Here is a 17,155-nt window from a genome sequence, read left to right as displayed (position 1 = left end):
GGCATACGACGCGACACGATTAGCTCTTAAAGCCTTCGCGTGTCTCTCATTTTTGCTCGACACGCACGAAATTGCGTGCGTGCGTGTCACGCACTGAAGGTGCTACTGAACGTTCTGATTCGCCGACACCGCGCTGCGTGCGGTGCGTTATTCTGTGCATTCTGCGGGTTCTAAAAGAAGAAATTAGCACTCAAACCGGCCCACTAAGGGCCGGTTTTAATAAAAACGATTTATTTATATATTTTTATTAAAATAACACATAAAATAAATTGTAAAAATCATTTCTAAATGCATGATAAAAACTAATTTATTCATTCAAAAAGGCCTTTAATTTTTAGCTTATTTTTATTTATAGAAATAGGTCAATTAAATCATTTCAATTGTTCTAATCATCATTTTAAATCATTTAAATGTGTAAATTGACCTATATATTGATAAAAGGTATTATTTAACTTGAAATTCAAGGAATTTATTATTTTGCCCAAAATGATGATAACATGCATTAAAATTCAATGTTTTATGCATTAAAAGCCCTAAAAATATGATGAAATTAGCTCTTTGTTACCTTCTATTTGCATGTTATCAATGCTCATCAAGATAACAGAGGAGATACGGCATGCCATGGATGATGAAACGAGTATAAATCATTGAAGATACGGTTAAGTCTAGAGGTTGCACACTTGAGTGACTCAACAGGTCTCGCTTGAAGAAGCAAGAGATCACATGTCTGATCTGTTCACAAATGCCTTGGTAAATGCTTTTATGAATTCCATTTTGTTTCTATTCAAAGAATTTCGCTGCTGGAACCCTTTTAGTTTTATCCAAATCAAGACCGTAGAACCCAACGAGCTGAATATGACTTTTCTCTTCAAATAGCTCTAGGTTCAGAAGTTTGGCAATGTATATGAAGGAACAGTAAGAAGTCAACAACTCTCCAAGACTAATCCTCAAAAGTAGAGTCAATGATCTTACAAAAGTAGAATTAATGCTATACTGAGGTCAAGGTTGCTCCATATGGAGGAAATATTCTGGTTCAAATGTCAACCAGTCACAATCTAAATAAATCATAAATCAACACAACTATCTTTATTTCTCTGTTCTTCTTAATTCTTCTAATTGCATCCTCTCCTATCCCATCATTGATTGAATTGATGGATTATGATTCCATTCTGATTAATCGGATGTAATTGATTCTTATCGGGTCTAAGGCATGGGAGATTGGGCCAGTGCTTGGATAAGATTGGATGTGGTAAAAAATTAGATCCGTAGAATGGTTCAATCAAGACTGATAGGAAATTTTAACCTATCAGATAATATATATTCTTTAAATTTGGATATTAGTTGCTGTAAAATAATGTTAAAATAAAAACCTAACTTTATGAAATAAGAGATGAGAAAAAACAGTTTTAGGATAATGAGAGATGGAGAAAGATGGATCTTGAGGGATAAAATGACAGAATATTCAAAGGGAGGCTGGGAGGGGTGCAAGAGAGAGCAAGAGAAATGAAACATATATTTTAGAATAAGAAATTAAACTACTTATCCATATAAATTTAATTATTACGAAACATATAGGTGAAAAGTCAAATCCACGAAAATCACTCTGTACTTTAATTCTATAGTAAATTTCTACGAAATATCATAGATTAGCCTGTAAAAATTAATAAAAATTAATCAAATTAACAAGCATTTGATTCCATGAAAGAAATTGTGATTGAATGGAATTTTAGGCCTACATATGGGAAAATATCTTTTGATAGTGTGGCACAAAAGATGAGGAAGACACTTTTAAGGAGTGAGGGGGAAAGATGAAATTTAAGCTATACTTTGTACTTACAGAATACTAAAAATTTGAGTCATGAAGTGTAACATTTAATTTAAATGAAATTAAAAAAAGGAATTCAAATTACTTTTTTGGCGATTAGTTAAATACACTTTTAGATGTCATCTCATATATAATAGGTGAGATAGTATAATTTAATGTAATATTGTTAGACTTAATACTTGAGGTACTGAGGCATAACTGAATGTGAGGCTGACTTAGGCCCAAAAAATGTTGATACATGAAAGTACATCTTTACTTATATCGAATAAAAACCAGAAATAATAATTTTTAATTTTAGCTTCGATTTCCTGCTGAAGCCATCCAGGTCTTCTTGAAACACAGTGTATGCTTTCAGGTCACCTAAGTACACTTTCTTGCAGAGCTGGCGGAATTTGATCACCTAAATAAAGGATGAGTTTCCAGTGATGACCTGGAAACTGATCGGTGCATGTGCATATAAAAACTGTACGTCCGTAAAGTAAGGGAAAGAGAGAGATGAGAAATTGTAACTGCGCGATGAGAAATGTCAGAGAAAAATAAAAAGATGAGGAGGGAGATAAAAAGATTGATATATGAGAGATGACCGGAAAGATAAAGAAATGAGAGCGAGGGAGAGAAATAAATAGATGAGAAATGACAGAGAGAGATAAAGAGATGAGTAAGAGAGAAACAAAGAGAGATGGTAAATGACAGAGAAAGATTAAATATGAGAGAGACACAGAGAAAGATGGAGAGAAAAGAAGTGCAAGAGAAAGATAAAGAGATCAGAGATAGAGAGAGTGTGTGAGAGAGAGAGAACGATAGAGAGAAGAGAAATCAGAAAGAAAGACAAGGAGATGATAAAGAGAGAGAAGAGAAATGACGTAGAAAGATAAAGTAGACGAGAAAGAGAAGATAAATGACAGAAATGAGAGAAAGATAAGGGAAATAACAAACAATGATAAAGAGATGACAGCGAATGGGAAAAGAAGAGAAATAACAAAGAAAGATAAAGAGATGAGAGAGAGAGAAAGACAGAGAGAAGGGAAATGACAAAGAAAGGTAAAGAGATGAGAGAGAGAGAAAGACAGAGAGAAGGGAAATGACAAAGAAAGATAAAGAGGTGAGAGGGAGAGACAGATAGAGAGAACGGAAATGACAAAGAAAGATACAGGGTTGAGAGTGAGATAGAAAAAAAAAGATAAAAGAGAAATGACAGAGAAATTAAAATATATGAGGGAGTGACAGAGAAAGATAAAGAGAAGGGAAATGACAAAGAGAGATACAGAGCTGAGGTAGAGAGAAAAAAAATAGACAGAAGAGAAATGACAGAGAAAGAGAAAAGATATGAGAGAGTGAGAGATAATGATAGAGAGAAGGGAAATGACAAAGAAAGATACAAAGCTGAGAGAGAGATAGAAAAAAAAAGATAGAATAGAAATCAAAGAGAAAGATATGAGAGTGTAAGAGGGAAAGATAGAGAGGAGGGAAATGACAGAGAAAGATAGAAGATATGAGAGAGTGAGAGATAAAGATAGATAGAAGGGAAATGACAAAGAAAGATACGAAGCTGAGAGAGAGATCGAAAAAAAATAGATAGAAGAGAAATCACAGAGAAAGATATGAGAGAGTAAGAGAGAAAGATAGAGAGAAGGGAAATAACAAAGAAAGATAACGAGATGAGAGAGAGATAGAAGAGAAATGACAGAGAAAGATAAAAGATATGAGAGTGTAAAAGAGAAAGATAGAGAGAAGGGAAATGACAAAGACAGATACGGAGCTGAGAGAGAGATCGAGAAAAAAATAGAGAGAACAGAAATGACAGATAAAGATAAAAGATTTGAGAGAGTGAGAGGTAATGATAGAGAGAAGGGAAATGACACAGAAAGATACAAAGCTGAGTGAGAGATAGAGAAAAAATAGATAGAAGAGAAATCACAGAGAAGGATATGAGAGTGTGAGAGAGAAAGAGAGAAGGGAAATTACAAAGATGCCGAGTTGAGAGAGAGATAGAGAGGAGAAATGACAGAGAAAGATAAAGGATATGAGAGAGTGAGAGCGAAAGATAGAGAGAAGGGAAATGGCAAAGAAAGAAACCGAGCTGACAGAGAGATCGAGAAAAGAATAGAGAGAAGAGAAATGACAGAGAAAGATAAAATATATGAGAGAGTGAGAGATAAAGATACAGAGAAGGGAAATGAAAAAGAAAGATACAGAGCTGAGTGAGAGATATAGAAAAAAATAGACCGAAGAGAAATGACAGAGAAAGATAAAGTATATGAGAGAGTGGCAGAGAAAGATAAAGAGAAGGGAAATGACAAATAAAGATACAGAGCTGAGATAGAGATAGAGAAAAAAATAGAGAGAAGGAAAATGACGGAGAAAAATAAAAGAGATGAGCGAGTGAGAGATAAAGATAGAGTGAAGGGAAATGACAAAGAAAGATACAGAGCTGAGATAGAGATAGAGAGAAGAATAGAGAGAAGAAAAATGACAGAGAAAGATAAAAGGAATGAGAGAGGGAGAGATAAAGATGGAGAGAAGGGAAATGACAAAGAAAGATACAGAGCTGCGAGAGAGATAGAGAGAAAAATAGAGAGAAGATAAATGACAGAGACAGTTAAAAGATATCAGAGAGTGAGAGACAAAGATGGAGAGAAGGGAAAAGACAAAGAAAGATACAGAGCTGATAGAGAGATGGAGAAAAAAAATAGAGAGAAGAGAAATGACAGAGAAAGATAAAAGATATGAGAGAGTGATAGAGAAAGATAGAGATAAGAGAAATTACAGAGAGATAAACAGATGAGAGAGAGAGAAAAAAAAGATAGAACGATGAGAACTAAGAGAGAGAGAGAGAGAGAGAGAGAGAGAGAGAGAGAGAGAGTGGCCGCAACACGGCAATGGCGACGTTGCGAGAGGTTTTGACTGTTCCTCGGAGTCTCTTCTTCTGGCTGAATCGGCAGATTTTCTGCAGCTGGACTGGAAGCATAAAAAGTTCCCAACTTTATCGGAAACTTCTCTACCCACTTAGACGTATGCGAAGCCCTACCGATCAGCTGAGCTTTTCAGCAGACCCGAAGACAAATGAAATTGAAGGGAAAATTTGTTTTGGGTAAAGAGGAAACCAGCCCCATGCCTCCCCCACCGAGGTCTTTTTCGCTGGAGACTTTGATTATTACAGACAAGGGGAAAATCGATCTGAGTTGACCCGTTCTCGTAGTAAAGGGCGCAGTCACATCTCCTGCCGGACCACGAATTTAAGTAAACTCTGTCCCAGGCCTCGGGATCCCCGCCTTGCTGTGTGTTTGGTTAGTTCCCTGTTTCGCCTGCTCTCTTTCTCTCATCCGCTTTCTCTTTCCCTATTGCTTTCCAAAACTCTTTCACCCTCTTCCCTCTCCCACTCTCTCTCTCACTTTCGCTCTCTTCTTATCTCGCATTCTCGTTCTCTTTCCCTATCTCTCTCACTCGTCCTATCTCTCTTTCTCTTTCCCTATCTCTAGTTCCTATCTCTCTTTCTCGTTCTATTTCCCTATCTGTATCTCCTCCTATCCTTCTTTCTCTTTCTCTTTCCCTATCTATCTCTTCCTATCTCTCTCTCTCTCCCTATCTCTCTCTCTTCCAATCTCCTCTCTCTTGTCCCTATCTATCTCTTCCTATCTCTCTTTCTTTCCATATCTATATCTCTTCCTATCTCTCTTTCTCTTTCCCTCTCACTCTGTGCGTCTGTGTACGTCCGTCTGTCTGTCTGTCTGTCTGTCTGTCTATCACTCTTTTTTTTTTCTCTCTTTTACTTTCTGTTTCTCTTCCGCTCTCCTTCCCAATCGCTTTCCCCATATCTCTCTCTTTTTCTCTACGAACCACTTTCCCTCTTTCTTTCTCTGTTTTTCTTTCCCTCTCTCTCTCTCTCTTCTCATATCACTCTCTCTTTTTATCTTTCCCCTCTCGCTGCGCGTCTGGGGCCGTTTGTCTGTTTATCACTCTATACTCTCTCCCTCCCCCCTCTCTCTTTCCCTGTCGCTTTCCGTCCTTCTCAGTCTCTCTCTCTGTTTCTCTCTCTCTTTCCCTGTCACTGTCCCTCTGTCTTTCTCTCTGTCTATCTTTTCCTCTCCCTCTTTCTCTTTGCCTATCTCTTTCTCCCTCGTCCTATATCTCTTTCTCATTCTATTTCCCTCTCTCTCTGTGCGTCTGTCTCCGTCTGTCTGTCTGTCGATCACTCTAAGTCTCTCTCTCCCTCTCCTTCTCTCTCTCTCTCTCTCTCTCTCTCTTTTTCTCGTTCTCTCTCTCTCTCTCTCTCTTTTTCTCGTTCTCTCTCTCTCTCTCTCTCTCTCTCTTTCTCTCTCTTTCGCTCTACTTCTCTCCCTCACTCGGTGTGAGTGTTCGCGCCTCTCTTTACACTGTGTTTGGGTGCGAATGTGTACCTGTCGGTCTCTCTCTCGTTCTCTCTCTCAATTATAAAAGGAAAAGAATGAACCCTCAACACCCACGGCCCTAAGCACATGAAATCCGGGAAGAAGAAGACGAACGGCGCCCAAGTTTTAAATGGAAAGCTCGCATCTTTCCTCAAATTCTGCTGGCCGCCGCCAACGGCAGCCCGCCGACAAACCACCGACGCCCGCGCCGGCGACCCCGCCACCGCGGCGCGCATCGCCACCTTCAACGCCGCCATGTTCTCCGCCGCTCCGGCCGTGCCGCGCGACTGGAAATCCACCCCACCAGACGCTAAGGAAAGACGGCCAAAGAGCATCCTCAAGCACCAGCAAAGCTGCGCCAAATCAGAGCAAAGAGTCTCAATTAACCTCCCCCTTAACGAGATTTCCCTTCTCCGTGAGAGAAAGAATGCTCTGGTGGCGCTTGGAGGCCCCCAGCGGAGCGTTGTTGAGGTTCTGAGCGAGGTCTGTGGGGATATTATCGCTGTTCAGAACGTGAAAGCGGAGGAGGAGAAGGGGATGAGCCCGTTGGCTGACCTCGCTGCCGCGCTCGGCATGGGCTTCGTCTTCGCCGAGAGTTGGGCTCCTCAGTTCGGCAACGCTATTCTCTCCCGCTGGCCAATTACGAGGTGGACGGTGCAAAACATCTCCGACGACGCCGATTTCAGGTCCTTTTCTAATTTCATTTTATTTGTTCGTCACGTTGGCTACTGTAATTTGTATCACAAGTTTGATACGCGAGTTTGTTGGGGTGGTATGGTTTACAGAGAATTGCCCAGAAATTATTAGGATAAGGGAAGTCCAATTAAATAAGTACGACATTTTATCATGTAGGAGCCATTGGGGGTGAAATCGATTTTAGGTGTAAAAAATGATCATTTTCGTGAAGTCCCTGGAAGAGAAAGCGATCCAGTTGTTGAATTTATCTCCTAGAATTAATAAAACAGATACTGCGTGAATATCATGATAGGAGCCATTGTGGGTGAAGTTGAATTTCTGAAGGTGCTAAAATTGGATAATTTTCGAGAAAATCGGTGGAAGAAAAATTGATCGTGTGGATGAATTTATCGCCTTGACTTCAATTTAATAGATACAACATGAATATCACGTAAGAGACATTTTGGGGTGAAGACGGGTCCAGAAGGTGCTAAGTTTGATCATTATCAAGAAAATCATGCAGGAAAAAACGACCCAGTTGATCAATTTCTCTCCTTGATGGGTGGGTTTTTTAGGAACGTGTTGAAGGCTGTCGTGGAGGTACCTGAGCTTGGAGAAATCACAGTCTTCTGCATCCATCTCGACCATCTCAGCGAGGAATGCAGGATGACGGAGATCAACGCTCTCTTGCAAGGCAGCGATGGCCCCCACCTTCTTGCAGGAGGGTTAAACGCGCTTGACGAGACGGATTATTCCTCAGAGAGATGGAATGATATTATTAAGGCAAGTAACTATTAACGATGGCTGATGACGGATTAGATTTCTCTCCGTTCCGTTTGTCGTCTTTCGTCGAACCTAAACTGCAGGCGACTTGAACTCTTGATGGTGTTCAGTTCCACGAGGAGATCGGAAAGCCGCGGTCCAAGTCCGACGTGACAAAGTTTCTCAAAGATAGGGGGTACGTGGACGCAAAGGGCTTCGCCGGAGAGTGCGAGGCCGTCGTCGTCCTCGCCAAAGGCCAGGGTACCAACATCAAAAGCTTACATGTCCGTCTTTCTTTCCTCTGAAAACTCGTCGTTTTTCTTACTTGTCCGCGTTTCAGATGTTCAGGGTACATGCAGTTACGGCACACGAGTGGATTACATACTAAACTCTCCCGGTTCGCCGTTAGAGTTCGTCCCGGGTTCTTACTCTGTCCTCTCCTCCAAGGGAACGTCGGACCACCACATCGTCAAGGTCGACGTAAGGAGAAAGACGAGCAAAATGGATGGCCAGGATCGAAGGCTGTAGTGCTCCTTTCCTATGTATAAACATCGATTATATCAAAATTTAAGAACGGGTCCACAAAGCCCATATCAAATCAGAAGAAAATCAAGAAAACAAAAACAGGAGACTCCGGATGCAATGAGAAGAAACGCGGTTGTGAACGGTGAGTAAATTAACACACTTCGGTGGAGATTCTTCATTCCGTTGGGGAGCGAAGGGATTTCCTTAACTCCGTCCGGTTCCTCTCTTAAATAACTAAGCGAGTTATCAACAACATGGGATTTTAGTTCGAATACCATGAAAAGAATGAAGCTAGACTGAGAGATCATCAGTACGATGCTAACAGTGGCACTGTGGGTAACCCCTTGGCCTACGGCAGAGGACATTACGCTTGCTGGAAGCCGGCGACTATCACTCTGCCGGGTCATCTAGGACGCGAAATATGTCGGATAGAACTCCAGATGACAACACAAGAGCCCCTTCTCACTCACACAGAAAAAGAAAGGAAAACACTTGTTGCTGTGATTTATCTTTGGTCCACACAGGTATTTATACAACTCATGGGGCTACCACCTTGGTAGGACACTTAACTACCATTCAGTTAGAGTCACATACCTGTGATTATCTCAGCCATCCATTCAGAAACAGAAAACCTATCTTGAAACAGAAACAACAACAAAAACAAACTGTTCTTGTAACAGATTCCTTCTAGATTACCTCCTTCAAAATAAAGCGAGATAAGATAGAATTTCTGGGGAGCCACTCCTTCTTGTCTTAGATGACGAACTTCTTGCCCAACTCCCAAACCCAGTTCACACTTGTGCCCATGCTCGCTGCAGAGGGAGAGAGAGAGAGAGAAGAGAAGAGAGAGAGAGAGAGGAGAGGAGAGAGAGAGAGAGAAATTATGTTTATTTATTGCAAGACTTTTATGTGGGACGAAATTTGACTCCGTTTGGAACTAACCTATTGCAGACGGGCAACGTAATTCAAGACTAGAGTTTTCCTACACTATTCAGAGTTGTTCTTCAGATGCTTTAGTAAGGTGAGTCGGTTTAGCGTTAAACAAACGAATCTACTCGTGGTCCTCTACAGTGGGCATGGATATATTAGTTAGATCAGAAAAAAAAGCAACTTAGATTTTTCTTCGTACTTAACTATAGATGTGTCTATTTCTATAATATGCTGTCCAGGTAGATTTTCCCAATATGATATCAAGCTACACGAGAGACAAGATGCATAACCTAAGTATGAAGCACGAGAAACAAACACTGGATTATTTATTGCACGGCGGTGGGCACTAAATAATTTGGTAAAGTACAGTTTTCGTTTCTCAATCATATAATAAACATGACACATCATTTTGAAAGAATGATTCCTGATAGGTATATGAGAATTGTACATTATTGTGTCATATCATGGTGTTTTCACGAAAAACCCTGCATAGTTATTTCATAGTATCCACTTACATGTAAATCCTAGATCATTAAAATGTCTGATATAAAACTATTTTTTCTGAGAACCTTGTTAGTTAATAATTTATCCATATGTCAAAATATCCTCAAGACAGGGAGACATCATCCACCATCTTATGATATATGAGGCATCATACTTTTGGCTAGTCGTATCCCCTTGGGCCATCACTGACATTCCAAAATGAGATATGCAATGTCAACCAATTGAGAAATACATTAAAATAACCATAATAGAATTCAACATGATATGTTTCAATCATTTATAGATATCTCCAAGGAAATAATTTGGATAAGTAATAGCAGATCTGCACAGGGAGATAATTATGGACATACTATGAAATAGTCGGAGAATTGACATACAATATATCAGTCATGTAGCTTTTTAACATTACACTGCCTTTTAGTTCTACTTATAACTTCTGTGTCATTCTCATTACTTTTTGTGTTTGAATTCCTTGTCTATTTCTTGCATCACTGTGAAGTTAGAAGGGACATATCCCACTGAGGTATGTTCTCTATATTGCATTCCATATGACAAATAAAAGGCTGAAACCTTTATTTACTCCCATAATCTAGTGATCTTGATAAATTTCAGATATCATGTATCAGTTGATTTCAGTGACTACATTGCACCTTATTTTTTATAGGCTCTACGTTTCCGAACTGTTAACTCCAGAAATCAATGTTATACTTTTATTTCATGATATGGCAGGTTTCCAATGGTTATATTAATCTAGAAATCAGGTCTCCATATTATACAGAATTTTTTCTCAATTTGTACTATCATATAATCATCCCAACTTAATATCAATGTAAAATATTTTTAATGTTGTTAAAGTAATATGCAGGCAATAAAACATATAAGCATCTTGATCTAGATAAATTGAACTTTGGGCATCACATTGGTACCTTTTAATAGTCTCTTGATTTTTACAGGTTTATGATGCTGCATAGAACTATTGTCTAAACATTAAATATGATATTAAGATATATATATTTAATGAGATAAAATATTTTCCTCAACAGTATTTTAGATTATTTCACGTTGTCGAATTGTCACAAAAATTGACATTCATAAAAAAATGGGACTAAACCTCTATTTATTTGTAGTTAAGCATGTTTGTAGTCATACATTTCATAAATGTGATGGAAATTTAGAGAATTTCATCTTTGGCTGTACAGAGTTGGAACCCATACTCTTTAGCTCCTTTAATGTGTCACCTCAAGCCACATGTGTTTGGACTCTAACCATATCCATGGACTCCTCACCATATCATGTCTCCTCTTCTTCATTTTTTATTTGTACTGCTCCAGATCTAGGAATTTCATCTCACCATGCCAGACACTCCCACAAAGGAAGGCTCTCATGAAGAGAAGGAGAAGAAGGGAGCATCCAAGGAGAGATTATCAAGGGTGTTCCTACGGGCATTTGGTCCTTTTATACTTCAGAAGGGGCGTTCATAAAAACAACCCGATATCTAAGGTATATTTTCCATCATCAAATAAACATTATGTGTGTGTCCCTCTTGGCCCTGTGATATCCATGTCAATGATGTTATGAGATGGATACATATTTATTGGCTGACCTATTTAATTAAATATATCTATTATCTTGTTTAATAAATTATAAATTGATATAACCCTGTGGGTGAGCTTCAACTTGCAATATCTCCTACTTGAATAAGCCAAGTGCATGGAAGTTATTTCATGATCCATCAAGTTTTATTAGTGTTCCTTGTCAGTTGAAGTTACAAAGTGGAAAATAAATTGGAAGTGTCTCCCGCTATTACAAGCGAACTTGATCCCAACATAAGGTAAAGATTGATAGCTCGTCTCTTTGCACCTACTTTGTTTTCTTCTTTTCAACATCATTCAAATCTATCCATATCTATTCATCACATCCATCTATCCACAATTATACACATCCATCTACATTCATATACATTAATATCATCCACAACACCATACACATCACCCATTTATTTATATTTTATCAATCATCATCATTCAGTGCACCCACTTATTCCATTAAATTTTATCCTTTCATAATTGTTTTATGTTTCTATCATTAATTATCATTCTCTTCATCTAACCGTATCTTTAATTAATAAAATATATTTTATAATTTCCTAATATTCATTCCTCATGTAAACCATCCTTGATAATCCCCAACTAGTCAAACTAATTTATGGCTCAAGGGTAATATTTCTTTTAATTAACTCAAACAACAACGACAAATTATTATCAAAAATTTGAATCCATTAGTTTCCAAGCTACACTACGAGCTACAGAATATACTAAGGAGTTCAGAAACTCTTTTATGGAACATTTTCTCTTATTAAGTACCATGTTATATTATCGTTCATCCACATGAAAATCCTAAAATGACTTGGGTCATGGTAAACTCTCAAGTGATTATTGAGCTTCCAAGTTAGTAATGATACATTTTTAGAGATCTCTTCCTTGATGCTTCCATTAAATTGACCAAGAAATTTTTTGTACCATGTTTCTTGAGTTTTATCTTCATATAAAGAGGATGGATGATCCCATGTTGACCAAATAATCATATCATGAACTTGTTGCATCTAAGCCAATATTATAATCATGTAATTAGGGACTTATAGAACATAGTCAAAACACAATCGTTAATCCACAAAATGTCCAAGATACTACTCCCCTTAGTGTGATTTCATCCATATCCAATTGAAAACTCTAATATGTGCAACCCTAAATTTCTAATTCTTGTTCTAAGTTAATCAAACATATATGTTTATGTCTTAGTAATGACTAAAAAATTCATTTCATAGTCTTCAAGTCTTCCTATCCTAGATCAGATTTGAATCTGATACCGATACAGAACATATGCCAAATCCTGTCGTGTACATAATGGACCCCATGGTTTGACTCATATGGGATTATCATTATATTTGTTAAATTTCCAGAAGTATCATGTATTTTTTGGTACGGGACCTCCGTTTGAGTTTTCCCTTCCAAACATTCTTCTAATGGTGTCTATGTACAAACATAGAGTTAATCTATCCAAACTCCTTGATCTATCTCTTGAAATCCATATTCCTCATATGTAGGTTTCTCATCCCAAATCCTTCGTAAAGAACTTTGAAAGCCATAATTTTAGCAAAAAAACATCCCTACATCATTTCAACGATAAATATTCCCTCTGCATAAAGAATTACAAATTTCATTGTGATCAAACTGGTTTCTGTACACACATGACTCATATTAACTCATTATGAAATAGTAAAACTTAAATGAATCATAAAAATGTGATTGGCTGGAAGGCAAAACAATATCATAAATGAAAATAATTAGGCTCAAAAACCAGTAAATGTTTTTTTGGCCTACCAAATAGTTTGCAAATAAAATGACACATATTTTGTTATTAATGGTATTTAATATTCTAAGATAAACTAAAAAATTAATCACTAATTCAAGCATATGAACCATTTAATGAAAATTCCTCCTATTTAATTGAACCATTCTAAACATCCGTTGTGGTACGTAAAGAGAGAAAAGAGTGATCATATACTTGGGCATATGAATGAAGCAAAGCACATAGAGTGTACATAGACTCAGGTGCAGCTGATTGTGTGAGCACAAACACAAGCTTGTGCGTTACTTTAGGTATTGGCTAGGAATGTGACCTTAGATTTGTGCACTGGCCTGAGTGGGAAGATGTGGGATAGGCATGAGCTCAGGCTCATGCAAAGTCATGGGGACAGATTCACATCACATGGATGAGTTCACATGTGGGCTCAAGCACAGATTCTAGTGCAAGAAACTGTGTGAGCTCACATATTTTTGCTAGCAAATTCAAGCGCAGGATCGTGCCAAACCATGGGTGCATGCATGAATACTAGATAGCGAATGGTTCAAGCACTAGCATGGGTCACAAAGGCAGGCTTATGCGGACACATTCAAGAGTGCAGGTAAGTGTGCTTGCATGCAGTGGAGCCTAATGTGTCATCACGTGTTCATTGTCTGTGTAAGTAGGAGGCATGCCAAACACAAAGTTTGCTGTTGTGCTCAGGTAGATTTCTACCAAGCTAGTAAACAGTCATCTTAATGTCCAAAGGGGCAGATTAGGATTGTGTGGATCATGAGCTTCTCTCGATGATCAAGACACTCAAGATAAGAGGGTAAAATTAACAGTAAATAACCCTTCAGAGTAAATGAAGCTTCAAAAACTAGATTATACAATTGTGTATTTTTTTGCTACTTTGTGGTAGTAAGTCATTCATAGTGCCTTTTTCCTGAAATTTTTCATATAAATTTTATATTTCACACAAGCTCGGTATTTTACAACCAAACAAGGCGAAACTTCACAAAAAGTGGAAACATACTCATTCAAGTCATGATTGCAGGATTTGGACCTCTGGACTACCTTTTTCCTTATTGCCAGAAACTGCCTAGGTGTGATGCAAAGCTGAGAAGAGGGAGGAAAATATATAGAGAGATATGCAGAGACTGAGAAAGGGAGAGAGAGTGAAACTTTAATACCAAGAGGTTCTAGACTCAGAAGTCTCCTATAATATCTCAAAAATTACTGAAGGTATTCCAGTTTATTTTATCCGATGATCCCAAATGTGTGCTTTCTCCATATTATCATTAGGCCATACTGATTTTTGAGATTGGCTTTGCACATTTTTAAGGTGTGGCAGTCGGATCTGGTTTTTTGGACTTTTGGTTAACGTTTTGCAGTGAGATGGAGTGCACAAAGGCAGAAAGTTTTGGAGGATATTTCTGATGTACATTTTGGCTATGTGATGAATGATATGATGGGTTTCCATGAGGCCATAGCCAGTTTCTCCTCCTATTCTTGATGGTCCAGTACATAAAGGCCCAAATGGGTCCATTAAGTCCTAATAGGCACCTCTCATTATTCATTTCTCCTACTTAATGTGCACAAGTGATTTAAAAAAGTATTCTGCCTAATCCATCATAAATGTATCACTTTTCTATGAAACCAAATGAGGTTAATGAATATAATTCAATAATATTAATTATAGAATATTAATAATTTTAACTTTGGTTTAAAATATAATGATGGATGACAAGTGATAAAACAATTGATAACATGCATATTTAACTATCTAAATTATGTACGTAAGTTGGATTTATCGTTAGTACAACATCATAATAAATGATATTATGCCCCTCACTTAAATAAATTGCTCATCCCTTGACATTGTCCCTGAAGTTATATTTCAGGACACTAATTAATAACTATTTAGTAATAGTTATAAATTTTGTTCAAAATTTAATGATTGATAAAAAATGATAAACCCAATGGTATAATTGATCTTGAACTATTATTTAATTTCGATTTGTTATAAGCACAACTTAAATGAATGTTAACAAACCCTAACGTAAATCATTGCACTCCCCTTGATATTGCCCCTCATATTATCTATATCTAAACCAGTTATGGTTAAATAAAGAAGGCATGCATCCTTCACAATAACAATCAAACTTTTGTATGAATATTTCCCATAATAATCTAGGCCTCTAGCCTTTTAAGGAACATGCGCATCAAACCCTCCTTTTTTAGAAAGAGCTTGTGAAAAATTATAGTAATGTTTAATTACTTCCATTAATGGTTCTATAATCCCATACTGTTCTCAATTCTCGTAATCAAAAGGTGGGCATCATGTCTCTCCAAATGAAGATTACTCTCTGTAATCCTGAGTACCCTTCATCTTCATTGAAATTACAAAGTATATAAATCATTTCTGTATTTTTTTAAATATTAGAAAGAAGTTTATTCATTTTCCGGAAATCCGTACTTAGTCCAACTATATTTTTGTATCACGTAGTTTAAACTTGGGGAAACATAACGGTCAAAACCAGTTTGAAAATTCCTTGTCTATCCATTTTGGGTTTAATCTTTATAATTATTAGTCTCTAGCATAACTTTATTGTTTTCCAATGGTAGGCATTGGGAACCAACATAAAACTTTATCCCATCTACTCTTAGAAGCTGGAATTTGCAAAAAATTTCCCCAATATATAGTTATGATCTACTGAATTTTTTTATTAAATAATAATATTTAATATCAGATGCAATTTTGTATTGTTGAAATATTTAATTAATCAATCCATCTTTTAAGAAAATGCCTAAAACAAGGACCTATTAAGAAGTTGTAATAAAGAGCTCATACTAAAGGAAGCATGATATAGTATTATAAATATAGTATGATATAGTTGATTTTTTTCCTATAATCTTTTATAAGATAACAATATTTTGTTTCATTACATAGCCCCAAATAAATTCAAACCCAGCAGTAGCAAGGCTGCTTATGTTTTTATTGCATGACGTATGGAAGTCTTCATAAATAAAATTAATATTCAATTAAGTATACATGCATGTTTGAAAATTTTGAATTACGGAAAAAATAACCTCAAGTTAATTTAATAAATATACCATGATTTTTTCATAAAATGCTGCTCTTTTTTTGTTTATGTTTAATTATCGTGTTGAAAAACATTAAGATGAAGCATTAATCAATACGTTTGTCGTGTTATCGTTGGCATGTACGAAAGATTGCAAAACATTTTCTCAACGTAAAGCGAGAGTCAATGAAGTTTATTTCGGGTACAAAGTGTCTTATTACAAATGAGTATTGAAGAAGGGGATAATTTACTCGCATTGAGTATTCAAAAATCATTTGACGAGTAAATGATGTAATCTTTCAATTTCTTCAACTCTTTTCGTTGAAATCTATTTTACAAGCTGTCAAAATACCAGCCTGCAGGTTTCTTTCTTTCGTTGAACATAGGTTAAGATGATACTTGGCTGACGGGCATACAAATCATGTTCATAAAAATGTATGGAATATAACATAGGTAATTTTCCGAATCTACCCCTACAGATGTCCAAACTGTCAGCGGTAATTCCAAATTTTGTTAGACTACAATGAAGATTTCATATATAACCTCCTATTCCAATATGGATAGGTTTCACGAAAGTTTTTGGGCTTTGGATAACCTTATTGTCCAATAGTGTGAGTCTGTTCCATTTTTCCATCTCCCAGAGAGAACAAATAACGATTCAATCTTTCCGAATTACTGAGCCCTAATAAGCAGGAAGAATTTCTTGGGACCTCGAGGCAAAAATATCAAATACCGCATAATACCTTAACTTTTGGGGTTTGCAGCATAACAGTAGTTAAGAATTCTGGAGAAATAGATTACGACGAAGTGGATTTCCATAGAGAGAGAGAGGTAGGACTTCACGGCTTTCTCCAAATTATCCATCCGTTTATGCGCTCCTCTACTCTTTCTTCCTACGGTGGAAAAGACACCAGGAAAGGACCAGGCCGTTGGCAAAAGGATGGAACGTGTGAAGAGATGGAGAGGGACAGATTACCCAGATGGTAGAGATACAGAGGAGTAGAAGCAAGCACAATGTTCGTCTAACGTGCAAGACATCCTCTGAGATCACCCTCCAACGGGCACTTGAACCTACAACATGTCCCAGTAGCTTTTATATAAGGGACCAGCCGTAGTGC

The 17,155-nt window shown here is 37.2% G+C and overlaps 1 protein-coding gene across 3 annotated transcripts; it reads left to right on the top strand.

The window, feature by feature from the left end:
* Positions 1-5,777: 5,777 nt before the first annotated feature.
* On the top strand, positions 5,778-8,259 carry LOC144716734 (DNAse I-like superfamily protein). Of its 3 annotated transcripts, none has more exons than XM_078591972.1 (4): positions 5,778-6,899; positions 7,464-7,671; positions 7,782-7,934; positions 7,999-8,259. In XM_078591972.1, exons 1-4 carry the CDS (start codon positions 6,301-6,303, stop codon positions 8,176-8,178), a joined length of 1,140 nt encoding a protein of 379 aa, XP_078448098.1. In that variant the 5' UTR covers positions 5,778-6,300; the 3' UTR covers positions 8,179-8,259. The 3 variants fall into 3 exon arrangements, with proteins under 3 accessions (XP_078448098.1, XP_078448107.1, XP_078448114.1); XM_078591981.1 differs by having other exon boundaries at positions 5,779-6,899; positions 7,782-7,911; XM_078591988.1 differs by having other exon boundaries at positions 5,781-6,899; positions 7,782-7,911; positions 7,991-8,259.
* Positions 8,260-17,155: the final 8,896 nt, after the last annotated feature.

Source organism: Wolffia australiana, chromosome 1, assembly GCF_029677425.1.
Source record: "Wolffia australiana isolate 7733 chromosome 1, ASM2967742v1".
In the NCBI taxonomy this organism is placed as follows: Eukaryota; Viridiplantae; Streptophyta; class Magnoliopsida; order Alismatales; family Araceae; genus Wolffia; species Wolffia australiana.
The sequence above is the reverse complement of the archived record's forward strand: the minus strand, read 5'-3'. Positions and strand labels throughout refer to the sequence as shown.

Coding starts and splice junctions, on each gene's coding strand:
- LOC144716734 (XM_078591972.1), top strand. CDS start 6,301: ATGAAATCCGGGAAGAAGAAGACGAACGGCGCCCAAGTTTTAAATGGA. Junction 6,900..7,463: donor TCCGACGACGCCGATTTCAG/GTCCTTTTCTAA, acceptor TGGGTTTTTTAG/GAACGTGTTGAAGGCTGTCG. Junction 7,672..7,781: donor GATGGAATGATATTATTAAG/GCAAGTAACTAT, acceptor GATGGTGTTCAG/TTCCACGAGGAGATCGGAAA.